The sequence below is a fragment of the Haliotis cracherodii genome, unplaced genomic scaffold, assembly GCF_022045235.1.
Source record: "Haliotis cracherodii isolate W230 unplaced genomic scaffold, xgHalCrac1.p SCAF_4, whole genome shotgun sequence".
Classification (NCBI taxonomy): domain Eukaryota; kingdom Metazoa; phylum Mollusca; class Gastropoda; order Lepetellida; family Haliotidae; genus Haliotis; species Haliotis cracherodii.
Genome location: NW_027266297.1, coordinates 40,137,649 through 40,152,060, shown reverse-complemented (window position 1 = coordinate 40,152,060; position 14,412 = coordinate 40,137,649). Strand labels below are relative to the sequence as shown.

General features: G+C 39.0%; 1 protein-coding gene across 3 annotated transcripts in view; it reads left to right on the top strand.

The window, feature by feature from the left end:
* LOC139480061 (tyrosine-protein kinase Yes-like) overlaps positions 1 to 14,412 on the top strand; it is a 65,198-nt gene that overhangs the window by 24,195 nt on the left and 26,591 nt on the right. For all 3 annotated transcript variants that reach the window (XM_071263040.1, XM_071263041.1, XM_071263042.1), the window contains exon 2: positions 5,618 to 5,953. In XM_071263040.1, the coding sequence (XP_071119141.1) occupies positions 5,785 to 5,953 (169 nt within the window). In that variant the 5' untranslated portion in view covers positions 5,618 to 5,784. The remainder of the gene's footprint in view (positions 1 to 5,617; positions 5,954 to 14,412) is intronic.

Sequence of the window (14,412 nt, the reverse complement as noted above, 5' to 3'; positions counted from 1 at the left end):
ACCAAATTTATGTGTATAAATTTTAGGCAGCTTCCTTGTTCGAGGAATGTATCCGTGAATATCCACACAAAGGAACAATATCCCACTTGCCTGTAGCTGTACAAAGAAACTTATTCGATGTCATGTGTCTCTGTAACAGTCAAATATTTTAAAAGATATATATCGTTTTGGGATATTATAACCCGTGTTCGTTTCTCAGCTGATCACTTAGATTGTTTCAGGTGTTTCACATCGGTGTCAAGTCTCAAGGGTCGGCTGAGAAAGCCCACGTGACAACTATTTTCATAATGTCCACGGCTCCTAAAAAATCCATTGAGTGATAGATAACAATGAGCAATCAATCAACGTATTATCAGTTAACCCTTTGAACAAAGTATGTTGTTTTTACATCGGCACTTCACGCCATGATATGAGTGTATTCCCTTTGTTTTAGTAAACCTTGACATGTAAACACTCACTTTTAACATATCCACTGTGCAAGATAACAGTGATTAATCAATCAACGTATTTTCTGTTAATCCTTTGATGACTAGGAACGATCCGTTGATTTACAGAAAAAGTAAATCAATTGATCATTCACCTCTTGCTGGGCTGCCACGTGCATATTACATAACACACATTTCACCTCACTTCAAACCTGGATTTAGATTGAATAATTACCCCAGACAGAATAAATGCCAAATGGGAACCTTTGTCAGGTAATCTAAGTGGTGCTACCACTAATTGTACCTGTAATAAATTCATTAACTGAGAATCAAGTGAATAACGACAAATACACAAGTGTAGGGTTATACCAGAAAACGTGGATGACAACAAGGGAGTAGTAATCGTATTATCGACGCAATCCGAAATCTGAAAATGCTTTCACTGCATGGATACTTTTTTATATTATTAAACTATAACCATCTGGGGTATTTCCAAATGACGTCATCCGATGAGCTCCGCCGTTCTTTTTGTCTGTTTGTTTAGGCTGAAGAAATTAATTAACATGCGCCCTTTGTCGAAATCTTTATAGATCACAGTTAACCATGCAATCAGTGTTCAAAAATGCGTAAAACAGTTCTTGCCTCCAGCCTCCAAGTTTATTTAGCTGTCCTTGCAGACGGTAGCCCAGACTCTGGTCACGCTCAGTTGCGTTGCGTATCATCCGGGTACTCACCGGGAAAAAAACAATAACAAAGGCAACAACCAGTCCGGGGAATGGCGTTATATCAGTGCCCCTTTAAATACCCACATGTGTAAAAACTAGTGAGTAACAGAAATTTGAATACCCAGATAGAATTACTGATATCCAGTGATTTTAAAATGCATGGGTAAAATACCCACAACACTAAAAGCTTATCTGGAGCTCTGCATATAGCAAAACTCATAGAAATGGCAAATGTCTACTTGTCCTTATGATACCTCAACTATTGGTAAGTTGGGCAAGGACTATAGGACTACTGCCAATTTCTATCACTGCTGTAAACTTTGTCAACAAGATGAAAATATGCATGATATTGAAACACCCCGAAATACATCGGCATTTTCCCTATGTATTGTCAGCCCTCTAGGTTGTTTATTTGTTAAAGAGCCAAGCTGTCCTAGCATTTATATTTTAGGAGCCTGACCTAAGTTTTAAGGAGCCAACAGATATCTTAAACAGATATTGTCACCAGTATGACTTGTATGTAGCCATGTGGCTAGCAGTAGAAAATTTAGGGTGCCAATCATAGATTTACATCGCATTTGGCAACCAAAATGGTCGCTACTTACAGGGCTGATTATGATATGTGATCATTAGTATTTCAATCAGTGGTATACTGCTAATACCTCGCAGTCGCACCTCTAATAATTCACTCACTTGCAGCCTGGGCTTTTACATGGGATCCATCTTTCTTATGAGTGAAACTATGTTTTTGTTTTGATGATGCATGATGATATTGTAAGCAACGATCCACGCGGTCGGGGTAAACATGGTAAGAGGACACGCTACTAACCAAGCAGGGTTAGAGTTGACACCATTGGTCATATCCAATGATTCCACAGCATATTTTGGACTAGTGGCTATGTAAAACAACTAGAGTTTGTACCAAATGTTATATTTGGGATAACACTTTCTCAACCCCCCAAAAGTACGAGAATCTGTATTTTACTAAGAAAGTGTTATCCCAAATATAACATTTGTTACATTTGACCACTTTCTATGGCATTGTGTATTCATAGCTTTCGGCCATGGGAGCCGTGCCAATTTACACTTGTCAGAGGGGCACTCAAAGTACGTGATCTAGACTACCAGTTGTCGGACTTTCATTTTGTGGCTGAGTGGGTTAGATCGCTGATTTGTGTGCTGGCAATTAGGTGCCTCACTCTGGCATGTGTGGGTTCGAATCCCAGACGGGACTCAACCCCAAAAAAGTACGAGAATCTGTATTTTACTAAGAAAGTGTTATCCCAAATATAACATTTGTTACATTTGACCACTTTCTAAATGGCATTGTGTATTCATAACTAGAGTTTGGTTTTAAAACAACCAGTCCGTCTAGCATCTAGATTGTTACTCAAAGTTCCGGACTGATAGACAAGTGGCTATGTCTTATTGAATCCTTGCCAAGTCACAGACTCCGACCACCCAATCCATTTTCTCGCCTTCTTCAACCAGCACAGATTGCTGGGGACCCTACAGGGTGGGTAATGACGCAGTGATATTGCAGTTGCGAAAGTAACAAAAGTCAGTTGAAATCACACTGACATAGTCGTGACTTCCCAATCAAAAGCGAGGTTGGTTGGAGACTAAATACAGATAGTTTGAATGCATGTTTGCACACATGAATTGTGTGTCTTCTTTTCAACACAATGCCAACATGGTTCATTTTTTATTGACCAAGGTAAATACCATTAAGAGTTATTGATAAGAGGATATTGGGGCGGGGTAGACAAACTGAAGTAGCTGAAGTTGAAGTGTTTTACACAAGCTTATTATGGTTTACCTCAGCTCTAATCTGTGGAGCCCCGTGAAGATTCCGGGGTAGAATAGGTCTTCAGCAACCCATGCATGCCGTAAAAGGTGACTATCCTTGTCGTAAAAGGCGTCTAACAGGATCGGGTGGTCAGGCTCGCTGACTTGGTTGATGCATGTCATCGATCCCAATTGCATTGATCGATGCCCATGAAATTAATCACTGGATTGTCTTAGTCTAAACTTGATTATTTACAGACCGCTGTCATATAGCTGTAATATTGCTGAGTGCGGTGTTAAACAACAAACCAACCAATCTAATTAATCTGTGGAAACTTGTTTGTATACAATAATAAAGTGTTGTTCAGCTGATAATGATTATCATGATTATACACTCAACCGAAGCTTGTTTTAGAAACTGTGTCACGAGATGTATTATACATTATTAAAGTTTCGTTGTCAGTATTAGGTAAGATTAAGGATAATGTTTTATTTGCCTTATTTGTTGATTTAGTGTACAAGGACGTATAAGGATATACGAAAAGATTCCTGCGTTGGGTTGTGTGCCAAGGTTATAAACATTGATCTGTCTCAGTAACAGGATATTATTACCATGATTACAGAGATTAAATATTGCGGCAGTGTGTGTCATACGGATTTTTCAAAATGAATATCAGTATTTGTATGTTTCTGCGGAAGCAAATTAGTAGAAAATGCTTAAAAATATAATAATCTCTTTATTATTCTACTCTGTACGCCTCCCCTCTCTTTTGAAACTTGCGCATGCAAACACATACACATGCAGATATGCACACTCATGCATACATGCACAGACACTGAAGCTGAAGTTCATAATGTGAATTAAGGATTTTAAAAATGCTTGAATCTCCGGCCAAAAGCGTGAGAGTTTGTAGATACGCACCTCACATAAATCATCATCACCATGACAAGGGAAGCAAAAGTCTGTCCAAATATATTATAGTATCATAATGAATATAAGGTAATAATAGTTAAGTATCCTAGCTTACCCTGGGGCGTATAGCAGGTACTACTAAGCCCAACCCTAGGGGTCATTGTACTTCCTAATAGGACTCTCCCACTATGGCGATCAGACTGCAACAATCAGGACAATAGCCAGTAGAAACATGGGGGAAGAGTTAAATTACCCTATCAGCTCACAGGATCTCCTCAGAGGCCTATATCAACTGATAAGATTAGTGAGGCGGAGGAGAGTGAGTGAGCCAGCAACAGGGATGTTTGTTTTTGTCATTACTGCAGTGATGGAGGAGTAGAAGGAGTACTGCCATGCCTTACATCACCATATGTTGTCTGCATCTTGAGGGGATCTGCCCTACTCTGATTGAAGGAACACATGGGTTGTTAGGGAATCATTTGGAAGTGATGTGGGACGTATTGTCCAGGCAGGTAACAGTTCTCTAACAGTGGGGATGATATGGAAGTATGTGTCACATTGTCTCAGCTTCATTTCAAGGATTGATACAGTAGGGGGATGAAGGATGGAGGATGGTTATTAAATGTAGCCAAATTCTTCAGGTTAATTGGTGGTAGGAAATGGTTAAGCTGATGAAGATGGCTTTAAACATGTAAGATGAGGAAGGTGGAATTCAGAAAGAGTGGGAGGAATATTTATGAACGTAGCATTTACGAAAGTGCATGGTTCATAGAATATGATGTAGATTTGAGGATGTGTAGACAAGGTTATGGCTTAGGTTACCAATGGCATCAGTGCTATCAACATCAACTTTGTCTCATCTTTTCTACATCTCTTGAATTATGGAAAAAAAATGTCTAGTCAGTGCTAAAATTTGTGGATAACAATTTCTGGAATAAAAATGTCTGCTCAATATTTTGTATGAGATTTTGGCATGACTTATGAATACAAGTCAATGTTTGATCTTAAACTTCTGGGTGAAACTGAAAGTCAATAGGTCGTTGTTTAAGATAATAAATTTTGGGGTTTTAGATGATGTTATGGAGAACATCTCTAGGTTTTATACTGCAAGTTCTGTTCACATGAGCCATGCCTACTACCACATGACTATCCATGTTACTATATATATTTTGTATGATGATTTATTATTATTTTTGAAAGATTTATTTTTACAGATTGTTGTAATTTAATATATGAGATAAGATAGCTACAAGTGTCAAACACACTTATGGCAGACACATTGTCAAATGTCATGCTGTTTTGTCCAACATTTGTTTTGTCCGACAATCTGAAGAATCGCTCAAATATGTGTTGTTCAATGCATTTGTATCCTGCATGTTACATGCAGCAGTGTGGAGGAATCTAATAATCATTGAGGAAACTCAAGACAGATGATCTGTCGAATAGCCATTAAGTTCTTTTAGAACAGAGAGTTTTCGAAAATGAATCTGAAAGTCAAAGGATATTTATCATAAGCATGCTAATTTTGTATTTAATTATTCAAGAGGTCCCTAGATTATCAATGTAGGAACAAAGCCTACCTGGAAGACTCCACAATCCTCTTTACTTCTAACATTGTTATCAGTAGTACTGTTAACATGGTTAAGTTTACAGGTTTTGCAGGTTTTAAATAAATTCAGATTGAATAAGTAATATTAATTCTCCAATAATTGTTTTGTTTTGCATCAGTGAATTCATCTGCATATCAATCAACCATCTTGTTTCAGAAAGAACCAACATGGCTCCAGACAGACAAGTCGGGCAGTGAATGGTGACAGCCAGACAGGGACCACCAGCAGGACTGTTGACACCTGCTAACCTTGTGCGACCTTGACCTAATTAAGTGACCTGTGAACTTTTTGCATGCCCAGGAGGTAATCACTCACAAATCAGTATGGGGTGTTTACAATCCACACCTAAAAAAGACTTTGACGACCCCTCCAGCATTGGAGATGGGATAGGGGTGGATAATCTCGACAAGCAGAAAGACAAAGGGAAGAAGAAAGCCCGGAACAGCTATGATAAGGACCCCACCAGCCTACGAGTAAACGCATCAGCATTCAGTAAGTACAATGCAATCAAAACTTCTTGGAATTAAATGTATTGGCCTTGACCTTCAATGACCTTTCTAATAAACTTGTATGCGTTAGACACAATTTTAGTACTTTAAGGTCCACATTGTCCATATTGTGCCTTCAAATGCTGATAATGGTTAAAAAGATAAGTTACGATAAGTATGTCTTGTGCTACTCTAATCTCTGATCACACACCACCTACCTAGCCTGCCTGTACGCTGTGCTCTGCATGAAGATCGAATGGAAAGGTTTCCAGTAGATGCATACAGACATAGGCTGGAAAGTCTTCTGGCTCAAGTAGTGATATGACCAAGAGAAAAAGGGTTTGCTTGTTACTACCTTATTTAAGGTAGGGAAATATGTTTGTATCAACACGTTAAATTTTGAAAGCATAACAACCCCAAATCAGAAATCAGTTTTCAGCCTTGAATAATCCGTTTCTCAGCAGACACGGATTATGGGCAGTTATTACATACTTTGTATATTTTCATCATTTCTGATAATGACAGGGTAAGCTAAACAATATCACTAACCCGTAAGAATGGTACACGAGGTATGGCAATGCGGTTACGGGGTATGCCGAATGTAATAACATGGTCAGTTAATCCGAGTCATTGTCAGGATCGTGAAAAGTCCAAGCTCTGAGACAGAAAAAAACAAACATGAAATGATAAAATGGCTGACATGCCCTGAGGATTTTATAAGACAACAGATTTTCACATTTCTGCCACACGTCAGTGTCATTGGAAGTGTAGTGAGAAGTACCCAAGCCCAGAGATCAAGAAAAGGGCAAACAAGAAAATCCTCCCTGGGATGGATGACATCACTTAATGATGTCAGAAGACAACAGGATTTTTATTTCTACCACGAATCTGGGAACTCACCATAGTTCCAAGTCAATTCTGTGATACCGACCCTGAAATAAAAATAATCCATCACAGCCCATGCAAGTCTATAACAGCTGGCAAGTCTAGATAATGCAGTTTCAAGAAAAGGAAGAGGTCTCTTGGCTCCTTTTTATTATGTTTTATTAAGATAATTTAACAAAGTTTTTGTCTGTAAAATAGTTTAATTTCCGAGACTAAATGTTAATCTATTCCAAGTCCAACCCATATGTTTCAAACAGTTTACAGCAGATGGTATAGTTATAGATCCCATAGGGAATTCAGTGTTTAGCCATTTGACATCAACTGGAACACCTTGTTAGACGAGGGCTGGGTCGTCTCAGCTTCCACCTTTCTGTGGTCCCTGCACTTAGGGAACATGGCGTTCCACATCTGGTCCCTTGACAAACACTCCACCAGGCTAAGTGAAGCTGGTCTTCATATCAGACATTTTGGGGTGTAGTGGAAGTTTATCATCCATGGCATAGGCGATGGAATGGATTTAGTATTAGGTGGATGGGAATCGGTTTCAGATGTTGATTACCTAATTTCTAATAGAAGGATTGCCAGTGGAGCTGCTGTGTAAGTGGTCCAGTGATGACTGATGTAGCCAGAGAGGACATACCACATGCAGAGCAATGTGATGCAATTTCATTGTGCTTATATCTCCTGGGAGTGGAAGAAGCAGTAAAACAACAGTTGTGATGAACTCAAAGGGACCTCGAAATTTAGTTTGCTATGACTGTAGTTTGTTATAAACATATACACAGTAAACTACGGTTAAAATGAACTCAGATGGACCATTAATTTTAATTTGTTTTAAATGTACCGGGTAGTTCATTATGAGCATATATACCATGTATACAGCATATATACAAGCATATATACAAGCAAATGGGCGGGGTCCAAAAACAGTTTGTTATATCTGTCAGTTCGTTATTAACAAATGGCTGGGACCAAAAACAGTTTTTTTACATCCATCAGTTCATAATATGTGTGTTTGTAAGATAGTTTATTGTATCTGGCTTGAGCTGACCCATGATTATATATTTTCAGTCAGACAGACAGACAGACAGACAGACAGACAGACAGACAGATATTTCTCTGTTTCCCAAGAAAACAAGATTGCAATGTATTCTGATTGTCCCCCCTCTCCATATGGGTACTATGTGTGAAGCACATTTCTGGTGTCCCCCACTGTGATATTGCTGGAATATTGCTAAAAGCGGCATAAAACCATATTCACCCGCTCTAATACTATTTGCCCATGTATGTTGAATTCGAAGGTTTCAAAATATCAAATAAGCCAAGTTTGTTTTGTGTTCCCCATCAAGTGATGGCGACACTGGCTTACTGAATACACAGAGATGATTGCTCTGTTGTTCATAGAGTAGGTGATTGATCCAGGTAGGAGAGACCATGGGGACTGGCACTGTCATTGATAGGAACTCAGTAAGTTAACGAGATTATCCCTCTTTGTAGTGTGAAAGTCATTGATTTGTTGTGAGGCAACCGCAGGTGTATCAACTTCTTGGCTAGATACAGTCAGGGGAATACAAGTACTTAAATGGTTTGTTATGTGTTACAATCACAATGAGATTAGGGAACGACCATTTGATATTTTCAGGGAGGGAGGCTGAGATTTTGTATGGAGACTAAATATTTTTGCGCTACATTTGCTGAACCAAATATTTTTTTCATTTTATGTTTATTGAAAACTATGAGCCTAAATATAAAATAAAAGCAGCTTTAAGACAATTTCTTCTTTTTTCAAGTCTGAAGCATAACTATTATTTTTCTGGGACTATTTTTGTCGTTGTTGACAAATCAAATTGATTGGTCCCTTTGTGTTGTTTGATGCAAAGCTTGAATGTCCGATGTCATGTTGCCATGGTTTCTAGATATTTATTGGAAACAAGAAGCAAAGATAGATCACATAGTATGTATTCTATGGTTCCAAAGACATATTTTTGAATTATTAATCAGGTATGACTATTTTAGTTAGTCTTTCAGAGTTTTCAGATATCTGATTTATTTAAAACAAAACAACTATGCCATAGAAGAACAAATTCTCAGCTTGTTCCAGAGTAGGGGCAGGTGGTTAAAGTGTTCAATTTCCAACATGGATAGTACAGGTATGTGTTCGGCCAATTTCACTTTCCTGTCAATATCTGGGTTAGAATTGGTCCTCAGCAACCCATGCTTTTTGCCAAAGGAGACAACAGCATCGTGTGGTACTGACTTGGTTGATGCATGTCAGTATATATCATGCCAGAATCCTTTGTTGTGAAAATGTGAAGATCCGGGGTAGAATAGGTCTTCAGCAACCCATGCTTGCCGTAAAAGGCGACAAACGGGATTGGGTGGTCAAGCTCGGTGGCTTGGTTGATGCATGTCATCGGTCCCAATTGGTAGATCAAGCTCATGATGTCAGTCACTGGATTGTCTGATCCAGAGTCCAATATTTACAGACCGACATCATATAGCTGGACTATTGCCAAGTGTGGCATTACACAACAAACAAAACAAAACAAACACTTAAAGCTTCCTGTTGCACTTTCATGTTCTGAAAGTCTCTGTCCTTGGTTGAACAAAACAAGGAGACTCGAAACTTTAAAATCACTGGTTGTGATTAATGTTTACTGGCATTTGTGTACATGGTGTAGTGTGTGTTGATGTTTGTCCATCCGTGCTACATGAGCTTACACTGATAGTCTGTGTCATCTGTCACTGAATGAAAGTACTTTCCAGCCATGTCCTAACAGTTATGTGTGTCATGATGACACTGTGATATGTCATACCAAGGTGTGATGTCAGTTTTAACATTCTGGCTTGTAGGGGGCAAAGTGCAAGGCCGATCACAGTTGGAAACTTCGATCTTGTTGACATTGGATAAACATTTTTCCTTTAGAAATTTGAATTTTCATTAAAGTCATATCTTGTAACTTCCTTATATTGTCAGTTATTGATTGTAGTCCTCCTGTCATCCCTATTTAAAACAACACGATTGAAATAGAAATTACGTGCGCATGGTACTTGTCATTCAGAAATCTAAGAATCAACATCGCGAATGTTTGTTTACGAAAGTTAAGACACCTTTGATCCTATTTTCGGAAAAAAGGGGATTAATAGATACATGTTTAATCCTTGAGAATGTGGCTTGGGGTTAAGTTAGGAGAATGAAAAAAATAATCAAAGTTTGGAAACAGTCACCATGGTCGGATGACAGTCAGCTACGTGCTACACCCCAGTCACTTCAAATTAGTTGAATCAACTAGTCACAATATCTTTGGTGGCTAAACTAAACCTGCTGTTTGTTCAACTCTTGCTTGAACATGGCCGCCTGTTGGGGGCGTGTCTGTGTTTGTTTGTCTGTTTGTCCAGCTGATGACCACTAGTAGACTGGTCAACACAGCCAAGTTAGGACAGGCTTGTCTGTCAAAATCAGTTGGATGAGCCGAATATCTCCTGAAGATTTTGAGGACCTTTTCTGTGTACATTGACTATGAGCCAATCGGTTTTGGAAAGCTGTAGGAAGGTCATGTTGTCTCTATGAGCACCGACTGGAGCATCCCATGCTTGTCGTAAGAGGAGACTAATGGGATCGGGTAGTCAGGTTCACTAATTTGGTTGATGCATGTCAACGTATCCCAGTTACGTAGATCGATGCGCATGATGTCATTCACTGGATTGTCTGGTCCAGACTAAATTATGTACAGACTGACATCATATAGATAGCTGGAATATTGCTGAGTGCAGCGTTAAATAAACAAATAAACAAATCTTTTAGACTCTCATTCAAATATTGTATACTGGGATGGTCATGTTAATCTGTTACCCTTTAGACGACATATGATAATTATGATACTTACGTATGATACTCCTCCCTTCATCCTGCCTGGCGGTGCACATGTTTTGCAAATCCTGCAATCGACCGAAATCTGCATGACAGTTTACAAACCGGATTTCTACCTCGTTGCGCTATTTTGATTGGACAATGCATAGACTCGTTAGTCTAGCTGAAATGCAATTCCTTAATACCAGCCTAGTTCGGCAAGGGTGGAAACTGGACTTATATAGTCAGTTAACTCTTTTGCCTCGGGAAGATGGACTGTCAGGGTTTCTATATATCGCTAAAGTGACCTTAAAATTTGAAATAATCTGTAATCCCTGATCGAAATTTGGAATGAATAAGCCACTTACAATATGAGAATTTGGGTTTTTCCTATATGTTAAAACAATAATAGCTCCTTGTCAGGAGTCTGGTTTCATTTTCCTCCTCCAAAGCTAATTTTTTATCTGCGTATGTTCTTGATTTGTTGATCTTAGGTAAACACCAATATTAACATGATTAAGCATACGAAAAAAAGAGTAAAAAAAGAAACTGAGCATGCTAAGTGTCATATTTAATCATGTTTATGGCTGCAGACACATGTTGTAAGATGAATTTGTTCTGAATCTATATCCGTATGACAAGGTAATATTTTCTGACCCTTTGTTCGAGTTGAAACTATCATATAATATTAGAGCAATTTATGAAGATGAGGTCATGTGACCAAAAAACAAGATGGTGTCCGTTTGATTTGTTTCTGTTTTACTTGGCCATTGAAGTATCAAGAGCAGCGAGTATCCAGACGATTTTGAGTTGTGGTTGAGTTGGAATCATCTATGGACATTATACATGGTAGAGAATGTCTGCAGCCAGATATCTCACTATGTGCTTAAAGGATATGAAAACAGCATGATCAAGATTCGTATTGCCAATGTCCTGACAAAGTCGCAGTCCTCTAGGGGTTTACGCAGACAAGCAAGCCGAAGAAATAGAGGTAAATTGATCAGGTGGTTGTACCATATTTTCCTGAATATAGTGTTCACTTTTAAAAAAAATACAGCTGTATAGAGGGGTTGCCCAAAAGCTGATGACTATTTCCTCCTTTAAGTTTCAGAAACAGTAATCTGAATCTCCTGCTCCTTGACCTTAGGCAATACAATGTAGGTTTTGGCTGTGCATAATATTATACTCCAAAAATCGTTTCTTCCAAAATACTGCATCCTCTAGAATGAGGTGCTCATTTTGCTGTGTGTGCTCTATAGTTAGAAAATACAGTATGTAAGACAAAGGGCTTTGTTTTGTCTCTGACATATCCAGCTGTTGATGCTCACTTGTTGAGGTCACTTGTGACAAGTTTATTTAGGTCACTGGTCCTTGTGACGAGTTCGTTTAGGTCACTGGTCCTTGCGACAAGTTTATTTAGGTAACTGGTCCTTGTGACGAGTTCATTTAGGTCACTGGTCCCTGTGATGAGTTTGTTGAGGTCACTGGTCCTTGTGATGAGTTTGTTGAGATCACTGGTCCTTTCAATGAGTTGTTGAGGTCACTGGTCCTTGTGATGAGTTTGTTGAGATCACTGGTCCTTTCAATGAGTTTGTTGAGATCACTGGTCCTTTCAATGAGTTTGTTGAGATCACTGGTCCTTTCAATGAGTTTGTTGAGATCACTGGTCCTTTCAATGAGTTGTTGAGGTCACTGGTCCTTGCGATGAGTTGTTGAGGTCACTGGTCCTTGCGATGAGTTTGTTGAGGTCACTGGTCCTTGTGATGAGTTTGTTGAGATCACTGGTCCTTGCGATGAGTTTGTTGAGGTCACTGGTCCTTGCGATGAGTTTGTTGAGGTCACTGGTCCTTGTGATGAGTTTGTTGAGATCACTGGTCCTTTCAATGAGTTGTTGAGGTCACTGGTCCTTGTGATGAGTTTGTTGAGATCACTGGTCCTTTCAATGAGTTTGTTGAGATCACTGGTCCTTTCAATGAGTTTGTTGAGATCACTGGTCCTTTCAATGAGTTTGTTGAGATCACTGGTCCTTTCAATGAGTTGTTGAGATCACTGGTCCTTGCGATGAGTTGTTGAGGTCACTGGTCCTTGTGATGAGTTTGTTGAGGTCACTGGTCCTTGTGATGAGTTTGTTGAGATCACTGGTCCTTTCAATGAGTTGTTGAGGTCACTGGTCCTTGTGATGAGTTTGTTGAGATCACTGGTCCTTTCAATGAGTTTGTTGAGATCACTGGTCCTTTCAATGAGTTGTTGAGGTCACTGGTCCTTGCGATGAGTTGTTGAGGTCACTGGTCCTTGTGATGAGTTTGTTGAGAGCACTTGTGATGAGTTTGTTGAGGTCACTGAAGTCCTTGTGGTGATTTGTTTGATAGGCATTACTTAGAAGTTGATGGAAGACAAGATAGACACAATTTTTATGGATAACAACTTCTTTAATACTGTGAAAAGCGACGTTGCTTTTCACAGTATTAAAGAAGTTGTTATCCATAAAAATTGTGTCTATCTCCTTGTGAGTTTGTTGAGGTCATTGGTCCTTGTGATGAGTTTGTTGAGATCACTGGTTCTTGCGATGAGTTGTTGAGGTCACTGGTCCTTGTGATGAGTTGTTGAGGTCACTGGTCCTTGTGACGAGTTTGTTGACTATATGTGTGTCTAAGATAGCTACTCGATAAATCACAAAGAACAATGAAGAACGAAGCGTGGTTTATTTCACGATAAAACATTGTCCTAATCATGATGTCATTTCTGGAGATCCAAACATGATGATGTCATATACTGGATGACAATTTAACTGAGAGGGAAGTGTTCCCAATAGATGAAGCTGGACTATACAGATAAACGCAGTGGCCGAACAATTGCATCCAAAACTGGGAGAGATATGACAAACGGTATTAGGAGAAAAGGTACAGATAATCGACCTGAGGATTGTGAGAATATGAGAGATATACCAAATTTAACCCACCTGTTCGTAAAATGGACTTGCACCCCTCATGGTTTATTCTCCATGCAGTGTTTTATTGTATGATAAACAATGACCATGAGTCGTTTTCTTTTAAAGATATTTTTTACTAAAAGTCTAAGCAAGTCTAGATCAAACTGAAGCAAGTCTAGTTTCCATGATAACAGCAGATGAGAAAAGGTTCTTTTGAAGAAAATAAATTACAATTATTTTAAAGAAATGTTTTCCCAGACTAAGTGTTAGACCAGTTAAAGACATGCCTCAGCAGATACTTCCCCTGGGAATGTTTGCCCGTGGACCAACTCACTCATCCCTGTGTTGCTTCAGGTTATTTCGAGATGCTGATCCAGAAGTTTGGCTAGAATCAGCTGATTGTGGTTAGCAAAGTTACAAGAGCCTGTTGGTAAACAGCTGGACAGAGAAAATGTGGACGTCTCAGACATTGGATGCCTAACAGTTTTCCAATGTTTCAAAGTTATTTTGGTACTAAATGTTTAGTGATGTTTATTTTTGTGAAAACAATGGTCAACGGCAGCTTGGTAGCTGAGCAGTTCATGTTTTGGTTTGATGTCATGTGTTGGCTTGATGTCATGCGTTGGCTTGATGGCATGCATTGGCTTGATGGCATGCATTGGTGCACAGGTGGAAAACGAATTTTCATGTGATGATACGATACACGATACATTCTTTTCTGTATCGATACAAGACGATACACTTGCTGAAATAAAACTGACCACACGTTTAATCATGTTTAATTATACTGGTGTTTCTG